The 16,423-nt window shown below is 45.5% G+C and overlaps 1 protein-coding gene across 3 annotated transcripts in view; it reads right to left on the bottom strand.

The window, feature by feature from the left end:
• BRD8 (bromodomain containing 8) overlaps positions 1-16,423 on the bottom strand; it is a 378,782-nt gene that overhangs the window by 225,331 nt on the left and 137,028 nt on the right. For all 3 annotated transcript variants that reach the window (XM_069244463.1, XM_069244464.1, XM_069244465.1), the window contains exon 7: positions 10,530-10,594. In XM_069244463.1, coding sequence (XP_069100564.1) covers positions 10,530-10,594 — 65 coding nt within the window. The remainder of the gene's footprint in view (positions 1-10,529; positions 10,595-16,423) is intronic.

The raw sequence follows: 16,423 nt of genomic DNA, 5'->3' as shown, positions 1-16,423 counted from the left end.
TTCTAGAAATAAATTAACAAAATATATTTTTGCTACATAAAAACCATTTGTCTGGAGTTAGTCATTGAGTGTGTGCTTCCTTTATTGCCTGTGTGTGTACAACAAATGCTTTGCACTACCCTCTGAAAGTCCTAACTGCTCAACCACACTACCAGAAAAGAGAGCATTAGTATTATCTACTTTAGCCTCTGTTAACCCTTTAAGAACCCTTGGACTCTGTGGCACACTATATCTCATGTTGATATAGTATATTCAGAGCCAGCTTCCTACATGAGGTCTTCAATCATTTTGCTCTGAGCACCCTACCTAAAATGTTTTTAAGTCCCGCCAGCTCAAAAATCTTCTGGATAGAGTTGGGGGAGTGGAAGGTGCAGGGCTTAACACAGGCAGACAATGCTTGCAAGATCATTTCAGGCGTACTTTTTTTAGTAGCTCATAATTAACACTAAATGTGAGACCTATAAAAGAGCAAATAATTTAAAAAACTGAAATAGACAAAAGAACCTCATCCCTTTGCCCCTTGGTAAAACTCCCACATCCTGTGTTCTGCCACCTCTCCAAAGGCCTAAGCTGAGGTCTCTCCTCTGCTTCAATTTTCACCTCTCTTGGGCAATTGGTCTGATGCCCAAAGCAACACTGGCACAGTAAAGGTGCACTGACCCCTAATACAAGCAAGGCATGACAATACCTTTAACAGGGGTATAGTTGGGCCCTCACTCCCCGAGGTTCCAGTTCCATTGCACTTGCAGTACCAAATATACATACTCCTCTGCCCCACTCAACTGGGTCATCAGTCCTAGGCCTAAGGCCCAAAGCAGACTGCCTGTACCTGTGCGTCATAAAAGTAGAAAAATACCCACATCTCGCACCTTCACTGCTTGGGAACTGTTCCGTGCGCAACCAAGGGTGATTTGGGCCCCAATGCTAACAAGGAAAATGTCTCTTCATCCACTCTGTGCTAGTAACAGATCCACAACTGGAGTGAAAAGGACCCTCACACCAATGCCCTAGAGCCACTGCACCTGCTGCACTAATGGTCGTGGAGGCTGTTCAAAAATAAAATGAGCCTGCATTTCTTAACACTTTCTTCTGGGCGTCTCTCTGGGGAAGTGGGAAAGCTGTCTTTTTCCATTTGTAAATGAAAAAGATTACCCCCCACCCCCCAAATGGAGACCCCCCCTTCGCTGGGCCATATCTTTGAGGTTATACATGGATTTCTCTCCTTTCTCTGGGGTTTTTATTCTCTACGGCTCCAGGGGTCTGGACGATCAGGGGTCAGAATATGACTCTGTTGGCATCCTTCCTGCCATCCCTTCAACTCACCTGAAAGGACTTCTGCATGTAAACAGAGATCGAAATTGGGTGTGGAGTGCCAGAGAGCCGGGCAGCATGATGTCTGCCACTGAGTGAGGCTTTGCCAGCTCGAAGAATAATCCAGCATTTCTCCACACAGGGTGGTGCCATCCATGCTCTCCAGCACTTGGTGGACTCGACACAGAGGCTTTTGAGCATTCGGGTGTGGACCTGGAGCCGATTGGCAAAGCAGGATCCTCCAAATGTGTAAGGGCCAACGCAGCAGCAGCAATGCTAGTCGAGCACTGTGGCTCCTCCCTGCGGGAGCAGGCCTCTGTTTACAGCTCCCCCGCCCGCACTGGTATTTGGGCCAGTGTCAGAGGCTGGTATCTGCAGAGGTGTTGGTCGTGGCCCCCACCAGTGTTTGGCTGTGGTGGAGTCCACTGCTGACGGATTGTCTAGTGGGCTGTTCATGGTCCCTGGGGAGTCCAGGCCGAGGTTGAGCTGCCTTCAAGACTGAGTTAACCGCAGGAGCACACAGCCCAAGAGAACACTGCTGCCTGATCCTGACAGCACTCATCAGCACCTCTGGTCTTGGGTTGGAGGGAGGGTGAGAGGTCCCACTGTTGCCTATTCTGTTTAAGCCAGCTTGTGCCCCTAGGAGGACTCAGATCGAGGTGGGCCCTCATCACTGCTGCACAACGCACTGGGCCAGCTGCCTGTGGCCCCGAGCAATCACACCCAGACTACACTTCCTGGGCAGCCTGACTGTGTTCTACGGGGCTGAGGCTCCCCAGTAAAAGAAATCACACACCACAGGGTGACCCAACACCAAAGCTCCCTCATTTCCCCGCTTGCACAAATCCTGTGGTCTCTGTGCTCCTTTCTGGACCGATGATGGGGAACTGAAAAGGCACCAGGCCAAGTTGTCTTCGATAAGCGGCGCACCCCGAGAACCATGGAAGATGACACCTCCTGAGAGTCGGCTCCCGGTAAGTATCTAGGCAACTAACATGGCATCCTGGAATTCAAAGATCTGCTTACACAAGTGCATTAACAGCCTAAAAAATGTTGACTCCAAGACTGACACTTATGAACCGACTTGACCACATGGGCAACCTCCTTGACAAGCACGATGAGTGCCTGGCCCAGCTAGAACAACATGTTTCTGATTCGGAGGCTGAAGCGGCGACATGCACAAAGCGACTTCTACATATGGAAAAGATTCTTGATGTTATTAAAGCTAAAAATTAGGATTTAGACTCGTACTCCAGGCGTACCAACATCAGAATCCTGGGCCTTACCAAATTCCTCTACAAGATCACAGTGGAGGACACATGGCATCTGTCCTTGAGCACTACTTGAAGACCACTTGACCATCATTCTCTTAGTGGAGCAAGTGTACAGATACTTGAGCCCGCGCCCGCCGCAACCCATCATAGTACGATTACTACACTACAGAGTCCAGGATGTTATCATGTGCCTTGCACGCAAATGGGGAGGGTTCCAGTACCAGGGCAACAGAATATCGATCTACCCCGACTTTAGCCTTACTGTGCAGTCTGTCCATAAAGAATTCCTCCCCGCAAAGCAGGTGCTGATGAAGTCAGGTATCTTTTAGGCCCTCTTTACCCAGCCAAGCTTTGAGTCACTTTTAACTGCAAAGCTCACTTCTTCACAGATCCCAAGCTAGCCATTACATTTTGCCGCAAACCCAGGAGACAGACCTGCAAGCTGATAATGATCTGGACAGCTCCTCAACAATAATGATTAAAATCCTCACTCGTAGCACTTGATATGCCCACTCTGGCCCCCCTACCCCTAATGTGAGATAGGGAGTTGAAGGGATGGCAGGAAGGATGCCAACAGAGTCATATTCTGACCCCTGATCGTCCAGACCCCTGGAGCCTTAGAGAATAAAAGCCCAAGAGAAAGGAGAGAAATCCTTGTATTACCTCAAAGATATGGCCCAGACACCCGCACACAGCAACTGAATCGGGAGACTGAAAGCATGCAAAGAGTGCCCTAGTGGGCTGGGGAGGTTCACAAACAAGTACAGGAGCTTGGCAGCACCACCATTGTAGCAATGGTGACTTGCCTGGAGCATTCCATTTGCAGTCTGATCCACACCGGGGCTTGATCCTCCAGCCACTCCACCACCCTGCATAGTTCTCTTGCCAGACTTGGGTAATGTCCCTGCTCCTCCGGATCCCGAGGTACTGGACCCTCTCATCAGCCCACTCAAGAGGATATTCACTGGGGAAGCATTCTGTGCACTCATTGAGTGGGAAGATTGTCAACTTCGGTCAGTTAATAGTAATTCCAGCCAGTGTTGCAATGAGTAGAAATTTGTGAAGCTGGGCCCCTTACATATATGGTTACGTCTTCCCCGAACATGCTTTCAGTTTCCCGATTCAATTGCTGTGGGTGGGTGTCTGACCTTGGGAGGTAGTGACTTTGCCCTTTGAGCAGAGGGGGGCGGGGGCCTGTGTGCCCCCAATACTGAATTGTTCTATTTATGTGCACTGGCTCACTACGCATACTACTGGATAATCACACTTAATACCTTGTCACACAGTGATAGAGGCGGACAACGCAACAGCATGCCCCCTGCAAACAATGATTTGCACCACTCCAGTGCATCCATGAGAAGGAATCGTCAGAATCTGATGCACTATGAGGTCCTGGCATTGTCTCTGCCACAAAGCACGGATAGACTGCATCTATTCTGCTGTCCTCCCAATCGCCAATAACCTCGCATTGTCTCCCGTTAGAGATGAGTTTCCTAAGCAGCAGCTGCATAGGTTAGGCCTGGAGACAATGGAAGACCTCTAACCAAGAGGCAAAATCCAGTCCCTACCAGACCTGCAGGCCCACGCCTGCTTCACACCTGTAGACAAGCTCCTATATTACAGATTGTGCAGTGCCTGCAGGGCTGCACGCAGCTCATTTCCCCACAACCCCACCACACCACAAGCCGTAGACTGTGTACTTGATTCCCCCTCCCCTAGGAGACTGATCACCCACATATATTCCTCTATGCAAGATAAGGCTCCAGTGCTTAAAACTAAGGCACCGGTGAGGTGGCAGGCGGACCTAGGGAAGCACCTGACGGCAGTGCTTAATTTGTAAATAAAAACGTGCCGGTGCCCAAAGCCCTTCTCTTAAATACACTGCTGCAGCAATTAAATGTGCGAACACGGAATACTGAGGCAGCGTAATCCTGAAGCCTTCTCAGGCCTCTTTAATCCATTTACAACCACTCCCTGCCCCTTCAGCTTAGTCTTGAAGCTTTCTGCTTTCTCCCATTGTGACGCTTTTTTGTTTTTATCTTCCTCAGTTTTTCCCATAAGTGTCTTTTGCTCGCAGTAAATGCTTGAGGCAGAAAAATAAGCGCCTGCCCTCAAAAATAAGTGCTGGTGCTTTGCACTGGAAACAAGCAGCACACATTAAGCACTGCCTGACAGAAGAGAAACTGTAGTACCACTCCTCCCAAACTAACATGCTGTCACCCAATTATAGAATGAAGCTCATTCATATGAAATTCCTGTATCACATACCAGACACATACAGCCCTACAAAGTATGGGCCTGGTGCTTGGCCCGCTACATGCGCAGGGGAGCCACGGGCACAGATTTAATGTACCTTGCAAGGAGATGTGCCAAAGTAGCCGAGTACTGGACAGCAGTTCTTAAAAGCATAAACTTGGTGACAGTGGGCTCCATGCCCAGGTTGCCACTCACAGCACTATTAGGATATGTTAGGGATGTCTCGGCCAGCACCAGCCGCCAATGCTGATAATTTTTGCAAAGAGAAAGGCAGTGATACACTGGGGAAGATGCAGAAGTAGTACCCCTTAATTGGAAGGCGGGCTAACAGATGGAACCTACTGCCAGAAAAGACTAGAGGAGTATTAGGTGGTAATGCCAGTGACAGCCCGCCCCAAAGACATTTGGAGTCCCTTCAGCACCTCCTTAGCACTCCATGCTGGCCAAGAACCATACTCACAAATTCAGAACTGCCCGCCTATAACACTACAAGAACTGCCATGAATGCATGTTTTTTTGTTGTTTCTTTTCTCAAATGATCAGGAGCGTTAGCATGTTTATTATATAACAAAGAGAAACCCTCTATGTAAATTTTGGAACTTCGAAGGGTACTTTTTTCTATGTTTTTTGTACTTATTATACAATTTCAATAAAATCAACACTGCGGAAAGAAAACAATCTAACAATGGAGTCGATGCCCATGCACACTGGAACTGAGAGGAGGAGTCACTCGATTCCGTGACTCCGAAAAGACTTCTTCGAAGAAAAATAACTTGCAACACTCCAAGCTCAACACTAGATGTCGGAAGAGCTATGCATATAGCATGTGTAGCTACAGCTACACATACCATCGAACATATAATTGGCCGGGTGTACAGTTCCCATATTTTTTTGTTAAAAACAAAATTATTAAGTTGAATTGCTAATGGGGATCTGGAACTACCTCTGCGGGAGAGTGAAAGAGGGGGCAAGTCAAATGTGCTTTTAATTATGGAGTCACTTGAAGCACCGTATTGGCAAAGATTTATTATTTTTGAGAAGTACTGTAAGTATCTCCAGTTTTGGAAAGTGTCCTTTTAATGGGCTTTTAAAAATGTCTACACTAGGTAAAGTCTGGTTAGATATTACTAATATGCATTCTTTGAAAGCACTTGTTTTTATCATATACACTAAGGCCCTCATTCTGACTTTGGCGGGCGGCCTGTACCGCCGTCAGAATACCGCTGCGCTGTCAAAAGACCGCCGCGGTTATTCTGAGTTTCCCGCTGGGCTGGCGGGCGACCGCCAGAAGGCCGCCCGCCAGCCCAGCGGGAAACCCCCTTCCATGAGGATGCCGGCTCCGAATGGAGCCGGCGGAGTGGAAGGGGTGCGACGGGTGCAGTTGCACCCGTCGCGATTTTCAGTGTCTGCTTGGCAGACACTGAAAATCATAGTGGGGCCCTGTTAGGGGGCCCCACGACACCCGTTACCGCCATCCGGTTCCTGGCGGCAAACACCGCCAGGAACAGGATGGCGGTAAGGGGGTTGGAATCCCCATGGCGGCGCTGTTAGCAGCGCCGCCGTGGAGGATTCCCCAGGGCAGCGGGAAACCGGCGGGACACCGCCGGTTTCCCGTTTCTGACCGCGGCTGTACCGCCGCGGTCAGAATGCCACGGAAGCACCGCCAGCCTGTTGGCGGTGCTCCGGCGGTCGTTGGCCCTGGCGGTCCATGACCGCCAGGGTCAGAATGACCCCCTAAGTCATTGTGTGGTAGCCTATCTTATACTGTGTGTAGTACCATTTTAAAATAATGACTTACATAGTCACAGTGCTTTCTGTTACATGCTGGGACCTCATAGCATAATAAATAAGTCACTATTTTTCACTGCACCAGCCAGGATTTAGTTCGGTGACTCTCTGGTCTCACCAACAGAAATCTGCAGTGTTCGCAATCATGTAAAAGAGTTAATTTCCCTCCAATTAGTTTAATTTGCATTTATTTTTCATTTAAGACGTTTGCATTCTTTTATATGTAGCTGCTGTGATGGTGAAACACAACAACATACTTATAGAATGTTTTGTTGTTTTTAGCCATATCTTTGACCCCACCATCACAGAGCTCAGGATCACAGCTGCCATACTTTTGTTATGCACTTCAATAGCTTCATGTAAACGTGAAATATAAACAAGGATTGCTCTTTCAGGACATCTTCCTTTACAAGTATTTACTAAACAGATTGGCGTCCCGCTGAGAATGCTGCTACATACCCCCCGGGGTGGGTCCTACCAGTTTGAAGATCTCTGGATAAGGTCATAGCTACTTATATACCACACTTCTAAAGTTACTACAGCTTAAAAGCTCACAAAACAGCAGTGTATGTGCTACAGCCCAGCCTTGGAGCAAATTTAGAATGATGTATGGTAACTTTTAGATACTAGAACTCACTCCCATAGAAAATAATGGAGGCAGAGACTTACTATAACATCCCATAGGATATAATATTAAATACAATAAGTTGTATCATATCTCATTGTCGGAAGCCATTAAGGCTTGAAACATCTCTCAATCGTGTGACCATCCACAATGGAGTCCCCGGGGTAAGGGACCCCTCCATCCCATCTCTCTGTGTATCTCATGCCACAATGCCACAATCACCTTTGTCGTAGGAGGGGTGTTCTCGTTCAGATTTCCACCATAAAGGACATGCAAATAACAACTAATCTCCCATCATCTCTCTGTCTCCATTGGTGCTTATGCCCAATCACTGACTAAACTTAGATGTGCCACCACGTAGTATCATTTAACATTAGGCAATGCTATCCCTCCTTCATATGTGGAGAGCTGTAGGGTGGAAAGTTATATTCTCAGGGCACCCCTGCCACAATAATTTCCCCAGTAAAGCATCTACATCTTTAAAAAAAATCATTTGGGAATTCTATAAGGGCTAGTCTGTTATACGTAAGTAAAGCATAGGAGAGTCGCCATTTTGCACAATGCCGCCTTACTCATTAAGGAAGGAGGCAGCACTCCCCATTGTCAGCCAATCAGAAAGGCAGGTACAAATCTCATCACTGTAGGAAAGGTGTGGTTACGGAATCCTGAGCCCACTTTCACTTAAAACTTTTCAGCCTGCTGACAAGGACAGCCAACAAGGACTCAGAGTTTGGCCCTTTACTGCTACTGGCTTGAGGTGTGTTAATAAAGAAACCTTTTTACTATCCACATAGCCAACACACGCATGCACTAGTGTTCAGGGAAACAGTGAAGCTGCAACATGAGGGAAGAGAAATAATTGCAGCACTTTGTAGCACACACACCATATCTGGTAGAGGTGGAGAACAGGAACTGCACTGGGTGAAGCTCTTTGATTTCCAGAGCCTCTCATGAATCCAGTTTACATTGCACACCCGGGTCCTCTTTACTCCTGCCTTTCGTGAAACTCCAACCCTTTGGCTTCAAGTGCTTGTCAATCAGGCCTCTCTCGTTGTTCTTTGTTGCTGCTGTGCCACTTCCTTAGTTGTTTGCTTCTCCAAGACCTCTGATGCTGAAGAAGCAATCATTCTGCAGCAGTAACAGATGTCTACTGGGAAGCCTCGAGCAGCTGGATAATTATGATCTCGACATTAGAGTTGTGAGAGGCATTAATTTGTTCAAAAAGTGACTATCAGGCAGGAGAAGTAGTAAAGAAGGTGTGCAGAACAAAATAGCATTTGAAAAATATTTTCAATAGCTTTGGAGACAATAGGAAGGATTGTGAATACCTGCCATTCTTGTCCCTAAACCTGGGTGTCCAAACACCTTTAATTGAGCTTTCTGACCCTGTGTTAGCTTGATTAAATATGTGGTCAATTTTCCCTTGCGGGAACCCTTACTCATCAGCAGATTTTTAGCCATGTTCCCACTCCAAGACGCCAGTACATCCTCATCCCAATCATCATAACGGTACTTATAACACTCTGTTACCCTGTCAGCAGCCTAAACCATTGAGGTGGTGAATCTGCTGTACAGTAGGCCTGCTGTAATTAAGCATTTCTTGCAGAAAGCATTCTGAATATGTGTGTGTCTGCTGAGGGTGTCTCGCCACAGAGTGGAGGAGTGTGTACTCATCTGTTTGCATGTAGGGAGTGTGTCTGTCTGTAGGCTAGTTCCAATGCGTGTGCAGGAGTAGGTATGTGGGTGCGTGCTTACAGCAGGGGGGAGGAGTCTGTGCAAGGATGATGTGTGGCTCTGCACAGTGCAGGTGTGTGTGTGCAAAGGGTGTGTTTGTTTCCATTTAGCTGTCTGGCCGGCTACGATTCCCATTACCCTACATCTTTAGTTACAGTCAGGTCTCAAATTATTGCAGTAAAAAGACCATAAACTAGGCAAAGCCTTGCTGCGATATACACACTTCAGACACACACTGCAAATGCTTGCATCCCCTATACAGTCATATACCCCTTGGCTCTCCTTCAGAGGCACACACATTCCCAGTCTTTCGTGAACCTGACTGTCTGTATGGCAGTCACTCATCAACTACCTGGTGTTATTTGCAATAGAGAGTGCGGGGTGTGTCACAATATTCGTAGGTTGCATATGCATTATTTATTTATGAACATTCATATACGCCCTGTTGAGCTTTGCGAATGATCCAGAGTGCAGTTAGTTTCTCTCTGCAGAGCATGTTTGTGTGTCTGGAAAATCTGTGGGTGTTTTTTATGTTTATTAGAGTAGTGTGTACATTTCTATTTGTGCTGCAAGTCACAAACTGTTAAGAGTGTTTCCTTCTATCACATAAAATAGGTCAAGGTATTTCAACCCAAGCGTTCGTATTAAGCTTCCTAAGGTTAATAACATCTGGTGAAGTAACTCTTCTAAAGTGTCATGTCTAAAGGTATTTGTCAAATAATTTGATAACAGAGAGTGAACAGCTTGTGCAATGAGAACAATAATGACATATTCTCTAATAGCTTACTCAATAAAAAGAGTAAACACATCAGAAAACTGTCTGCCAAAGACAAGCCAAATAACTGTATATTCAAAATTATAGATCAACACAGCACCAACGTTAAACAATTTCACTGAGCAGCAAAACACTAGGGGGGTCATTCCAAGTTTGGCGGGCGGCGTTTGCCGCCCGCCAAACTTACACCGCCACTTGGCCGCTCCGCGGTCAAAAGACCGCGGGGGCCATTCAGACTTTCCCGCTGGGCTGGCGGGTGCCCGCCAAGGGAGCGCCCACCGGCCTAGCGGGAAAGGCCCTGCAACACAGAAGCCGGCTCCGAATGGAGCCGGCGGTGTTGCAGGGGTGCGACGGGTGCAGTTGCACCCGTCGCGATTTTCACTGTCTGCTATGCAGACAGTGAAAATCATGCTGGGGCCCCCAGGGGCCCCACGACACCCGTTCCCGCCATCCTGTTCCTGGTGGTAAAAACCGCCAGAAACAGGCTGGCGGGAAGGGGGTCGGAATCCCCATGGCGGCGCTGCTTGCAGCGCCGCCATGGAGGTTCAGCCCAGCCAGGGGAAATCCGGCGGGAAACCGCCGGATCCCCTTTTCTGACCGCGGCTTTACCGCCGCGGTCAGAATGGGCAGGAAAGCACCGCCAGCCTGTTGGCGGTGCTTTCCGTCGTTCACGGCGGGTCGGAATGACCCCCTAGGTGTACAAAACATGAATAAGCAAAATAAACAGGTCAGACAAATGACAAGAATAAAGGTCACATTGTGTTACCCTGATAAGCAGCATCAGTAGCCTTCCTTTTCACCTCTGCTTCCTCATCTTCAAACTTCTTCTTCCTACAAAAAATGAAAGTAAAAAAAAATCACATGCTTTGGCAGATCATACATTGATCAATGAAGCTCCTACGATGAAGACTCAGTCCTAGTCTTACACACACACACTCACACACACACACACTTGCCAGTAGGTACTTATAGATAGAACCATGTTTCCATAGGAAAAGGTTTTTCGACATGCCTATATCTTTGGCACCATTTGATGAATCTTCGCTAATTTTCCCAAAAAAAAGTGTACTGTGATTCTTGTTGTGCATGGGAAGTTTAAGGGTGATCCGTCAAGCAGGGCAGGGGCTGAGAAAAAAGGGGAGGGGGTAAAAAAATGTGTGTTTCCCATAGAGATTTTAGACACCACTACAGCCCGAACTGCTGGACGGAATTAGACCAAAGTTGGCAGGAAGGTAGCTCTTGGGTCAGAAAGAGTGCTTTTTGTTATATGGTGTAAATCTGTTCAGTAGTTTTTGAAATATTAAAAGAAAACTAAATATAGATATCTGGAGGTGCGAACACTTAGCCATTGGCTGACTGCAACCTAATCTGAAAGTTGGGGCTGCAATTTTGTAAAATGGGAAACAGTCTCTGGGGCTGAAATGAGGTGGGAAAAAAATCAGCAACACGGGATTAGGGGTCAGGGTGGAGGTACTCTGACCCCATGAAGGAAGTGGGAAAGTGATATTGTGACAGGTTATCCGTTTTAAAATGGGAAGGTGTTTTTTGGGGGGTGGGGGGGTTTAACGACGTGGATATTTGCGAATCCGCCCAGAAGTCCAGTGCAGGCCCCCTGTGTAGTGTCACGGCAAATTCAAGAAAATCAGGAAAAAACACGCATAAAAAAAACACATTGGCATACTCATCCACCCACTCAAATAGTCATGCAGATACTCAATGAGGCTCTCAGACAGTCATGCCCCCACTCACTCACTCAGACTCACTCGGGCACTCATGCACCAATTCACAGACCCACTCAGAAACTGACAGACCTACACAATCACACACCTATTGACAGACACACAAACACCCACTCACTCACACACCCACTCATAGTCCCACTCAGAGGTTCATGCACCCACTCACAGACCCACTCATGCACCTACTCAGACTGACACACTCACTCACAGACCCACTTAGATACTCATGCACTCACTCAGACTCTCACACATTCACTCACAGTCTTACACAAAAACACAGACCGATCCAGAAACACTCACACCCAGAGACACACTCTTACACCTACTCTCACACCCAGACAGACCCACTCTAACATCCACACAGACCCTCTCACACCCACTCTCACACCTAGACAGACACACTTACATCCACTCACATGCAGAGACACCCTCTCACACCTATTCTCACACTCAGAGAGATGGGCCCTGCGGCCAACTCCCCCCGTACACGGCTAAAGGCTGTGTGCAGCGCAGGGTTGGGTGGCTCGTACGGCCTTCGGCTGTGGTTGGATTAATGTACAGTAATATAAAATACTTTATGGTAAAAAAATAAAAAAACATAGAAATTCATAGAAAAAAACAAAGGCTACAGGGATGTTAAAGTTAGGAAATAAGCGTTAAAAAAAACATAGAAATTCACTTAAAAAAATAAAGGTTACAGGGACGTTATAGTTAGGTTCTGAATTTACTCGTTATAGTTGGAGCTATTTCAAGTAACTATAACTCAAGGCCTAAGGTAACTAAAACTTTCACTCCCGCCATGCACTGCTAATTACCCCAGATATTACAGCACTCATGACAAGTTTTATAACATCAATAAAAATATCAAACATTAGAAGTCAAATTATTGAATAAAACACTGTGCATGGCGGGGGCACAAGTTACAGTTACCTTAGGCCGCGCGTTATAGTTACTTGAAATAACTAACTATAACTGCTGAATTTCTCTGGTTCTGTACGAGTAAATTCAGATCCTAACTATAACGACCCTGTAACCTTTGTTTTTTTCTCAAAGTGAAAATATATATATATATATATATATATATATATATTTATATTTATATATATATAAAATGTTTTTCAAAATTTTCCTGATTCGAATTACGGAGCGAAGAGGAACACGTCCGAACCCGATGGCGGAAAGAAAATAATCTAAGATGGAGTCGATGCCCATGGGCAATGGAGCCGAAAGGGAGGAGTCACTCGGTCCCGTGACTCGAAAAGACTTCTTCGAAGAAAAACAACTTGTAACACTCCGAGCCCAACACTAGATGGCAGGAACAGTGCACAGCATGTGTATCTGCAGCTACACATGCCATCGAACATTATATATATATATATATATATATATATATATATATATATATATATATATATATGGAAAATGTCACTTACCCAGTGTACATCTGTTCGTGCCATTAGTCGCTGCAGATTCACATGCTGTGCACATCCCGCCATCTGGTGTTGGGCTCGGAGTGTTACAAGTTGTTTTTCTTCGAAGAAGTCTTTTCGAGTCACGAGATCGAGGGACTCCTCCCATTTCGGCTCCATTGCGCATGGGCGTCGACTCCATCTTAGATTGTTTTCCCCGCAGAGGGTGAGGTAGGAGTTGTATATGCTAGTAATAGTGCCCATGCAATGGAGTGAATACGTATGTACATAATGTAGTTTAAAGTAATATATTTACAAATATACAGATGTTCAAGATCAACTTCTAAACGGCTACAGGCTCCCGGGGAGGCGGGTGGGCACATGTGAATCTGCAGCGACTAATGCCACGAACAGATGTACACTGGGTAAGTGACATTTTCCGTTTGATGGCATGTGTAGCTGCAGATACACATGCTGTGCATAGACTAGCAAGCAGTTATCTCCCCAAAAGCGGTGGTTCAGCCTGTAGGAGTTGAAGTTGTTTGAGACAATGTTCGTAGTACTTCTTGGCCTACTGTGGCTTGTTGTGTCGTTAGCACATCTACACAGTAGTGTTTGGTAAATGTATGAGGCGTAGACCATGTAGCTGCCTTACATATTTCGGTCACTGGAATATTTCCTAGAAAGGCCATGGTAGCACCTTTCTTTCTAGTTGAGTGTGCCTTTGGTGTAATAGGCAGTTCTCTTTTTGCTTTAAGATAACAGGTTTGAATGCACTTAACTATCCATCTAGCAATGCCTTGTTTAGAAATTTAATTTCCTGTATGAGGTTTTTGGAAAGCAATAAATAATTGTTTTGTTTTGCGAATTAGTTTTGTTCTGTCAATGTAGTACATTAACGCTCTTTTGATGTCTAATGTATGTAGTGCTCTTTCAGCTACAGAGTCTGGCTGTGGGAAGAACACTGGTAATTCTACTGTTTGATTTAAGTGGAACGGTGATATGACTTTTGGTAAAAAAATTGGATTTGTTCGTAGAACTACTTTATGCTTGTGTATTTGAATAAATGGTTCTTGAATGGTAAATGCTTGAATCTCACTTACTCTTCTTAAAGAAGTGATGGCAATTAAAAATGCAACTTTCCATGTTAAGTATTGCATTTCACAAGAGTGCATGGGCTCAAAAGGTGGACCCATGAGTCGTGTTAAGACAATGTTGAGGTTCCATGAAGGAACTGGTGGTGTTCTTGGTGGTATAATTCTCTTTAGACCTTCCATAAATGCTTTTATGACTGGTATCCTAAATAGAGAAGTTGAGTGCGTAATTTGCAGGTAAGCTGAAATTGCTGTAAGATGTATTTTAATGGAAGAAAAAGCTAGCTTTGATTTTTGCAAATGTAGTAAGTATCCTACGATGTCTTTGGCAGATGCGTGTAAGGGTTGAATTTGATTATTATGGCAGTAATAAACAAATCTTTTCCACTTATTTGCATAGCAATGTCTAGTGGTAGGTTTCCTAGCTTGTTTTATGACCTCCATACATTCATGTGTAAGGTCTAAGTGTCCGAACTCTAGGACTTCAGGAGCCAGATTGCTAGATTCAGCGATGCTGGATTTGGGTGTCTGATCTGTTGTTTGTGTTGCGTTAACAGATCTGGTATGTTTGGTAGTTTGACATGAGGCACTACTGAGAGGTCTAGTAGTGTTGTGTACCAAGGTTGTCTTGCCCATGTTGGTGCTATTAGTATGAGTTTGAGTTTGTTTTGACTCAACTTGTTTACTAGATATGGAAGGAGTGGGAGAGGGGGAAAAGCGTAAGCAAATATCCCTGACCAACTCATCCATAACGCATTGCTCTGAGACTGATCTTGTGGGTACCTGGATGCGAAGTTTTGGCATTTTGCGTTTTCCTTTGTTGCAAATAGATCTATTTGTGGTGTTCCCCAACTCTGGAAGCAAGTATTCAGTATTTGGGGGTGAATCTCCCATTCGTGGATCTGTTGGTGATCCCGAGAGAGATTGTCTGCTAACTGATTCTGAATTCCTGGAATAAATTGTGCTATTAGGCGAATGTGGTTGTGAATCGCCCAATGCCATATTCTCTGTGCCAGGAGACACAACTGTGTTGAGTGTGTCCCTCCCTGTTTGTTTAGGTAATACATCGTTGTCATGTTGTCTGTTTTGACAAGAATGTGTTTGTGGCTTATTATGGGTTGAAATGCTTTCAGCGCTAGAAATACTGCCAATAGTTCTAAGTGATTTATGTGAAACTGTTTTTGGTGAGTGTCCCATTGTCCTTGGATGCTGTATTGATTGAGGTGTGCTCCCCACCCTATCATGGAGGCATCTGTCGTTATTACATATTGTGGCACTGGGTCTTGGAAAGGCCGCCCTTGGTTTAAATTTATACTGTTCCACCACTGAAGCGAGGTGTATGTTTGGCGGTCTACCAACACCAGATCTAGAAGTTGACCCTGTGCCTGTGACCACTGTGATGCTAGGCACTGTTGTAAGGGTCGCATGTGCAATCTTGCGTTTGGGACAATGGCTATCCATGAGGACATCATGCCTAGGAGTTTCATCACCATTTTGGCTTGTATTTTTTGTTTTGGATACATGGCCTGTATTACATTGTGAAATGCCTGAACCCTTTGTGGACTTGGAGTGGCAATCCCTTTTGCTGTGTTGATTGTCGCCCCTAAGTATTGCTGTGTTTGACACGGCAGAAGGTGTGACTTTGTGTAGTTGATTGAGAAACCTAGTTTGTGGAGGGGTTCTATGACATACTTTGTGTGTTGTAAACACCTTTTTAGAGTGTTGGTTTTGATTAACCAATCGTCTAGGTACGGGAACACATGTATTTGCTGCCTTCTGATATGTGCAGCTACTACTGCCAGGCACTTTGTAAAAACTCTTGGCGCAGTTGTTATTCCGAATGGCAACACCTTGAATTGGTAATTTAGCCCTTGGAATACAAACCTTAAGTACTTTCTGTGTGAAGGATGTATCGGTATATGGAAATATGCATCCTTTAGGTCTAGTGTTATCATGTAGTCTTGTTGTTTGAGTAATGGGATTATGTCTTGTAATGTCACCATGTGAAAGTGATCCGATTTGATGTAGGTATTTAATGTTCGGAGATCTAATATAGGTCTCAGACTCTTGTCTTTTTTGGGTATGAGAAAGTACAGAGAGTAAACTCCTGTTCCTTTCTGGTGTTTTGGTACTAATTCTATTGCTTCTTTTAGTAGCAATGCTTGAACTTCTAGTCCTAGAAGATCTATATGTTGTTTTGACATATTGTGTGTTTTCGGTGGGACGTTTGGAGGGAATTTGAGAAATTCTATGCAATAACCATGCTGGATAATTGGCAGTACCCAAGTGTCTGTTGTTATCTCCTCCCAATGTTTGTAAAATTGGCTTAGTCTCCCCCCCACAGGTGTTATGTGTTGGGGATGTGTGACTTGGAAGTCACTGCTTGTTTTGAGGGGTTTTGGAACTTCCCTCTATTTT

Source organism: Pleurodeles waltl, chromosome 7 (assembly GCF_031143425.1).
Source record: "Pleurodeles waltl isolate 20211129_DDA chromosome 7, aPleWal1.hap1.20221129, whole genome shotgun sequence".
In the NCBI taxonomy this organism is placed as follows: Eukaryota; Metazoa; Chordata; class Amphibia; order Caudata; family Salamandridae; genus Pleurodeles; species Pleurodeles waltl.
The sequence above is the reverse complement of the archived record's forward strand: the minus strand, read 5'-3'. Positions and strand labels throughout refer to the sequence as shown.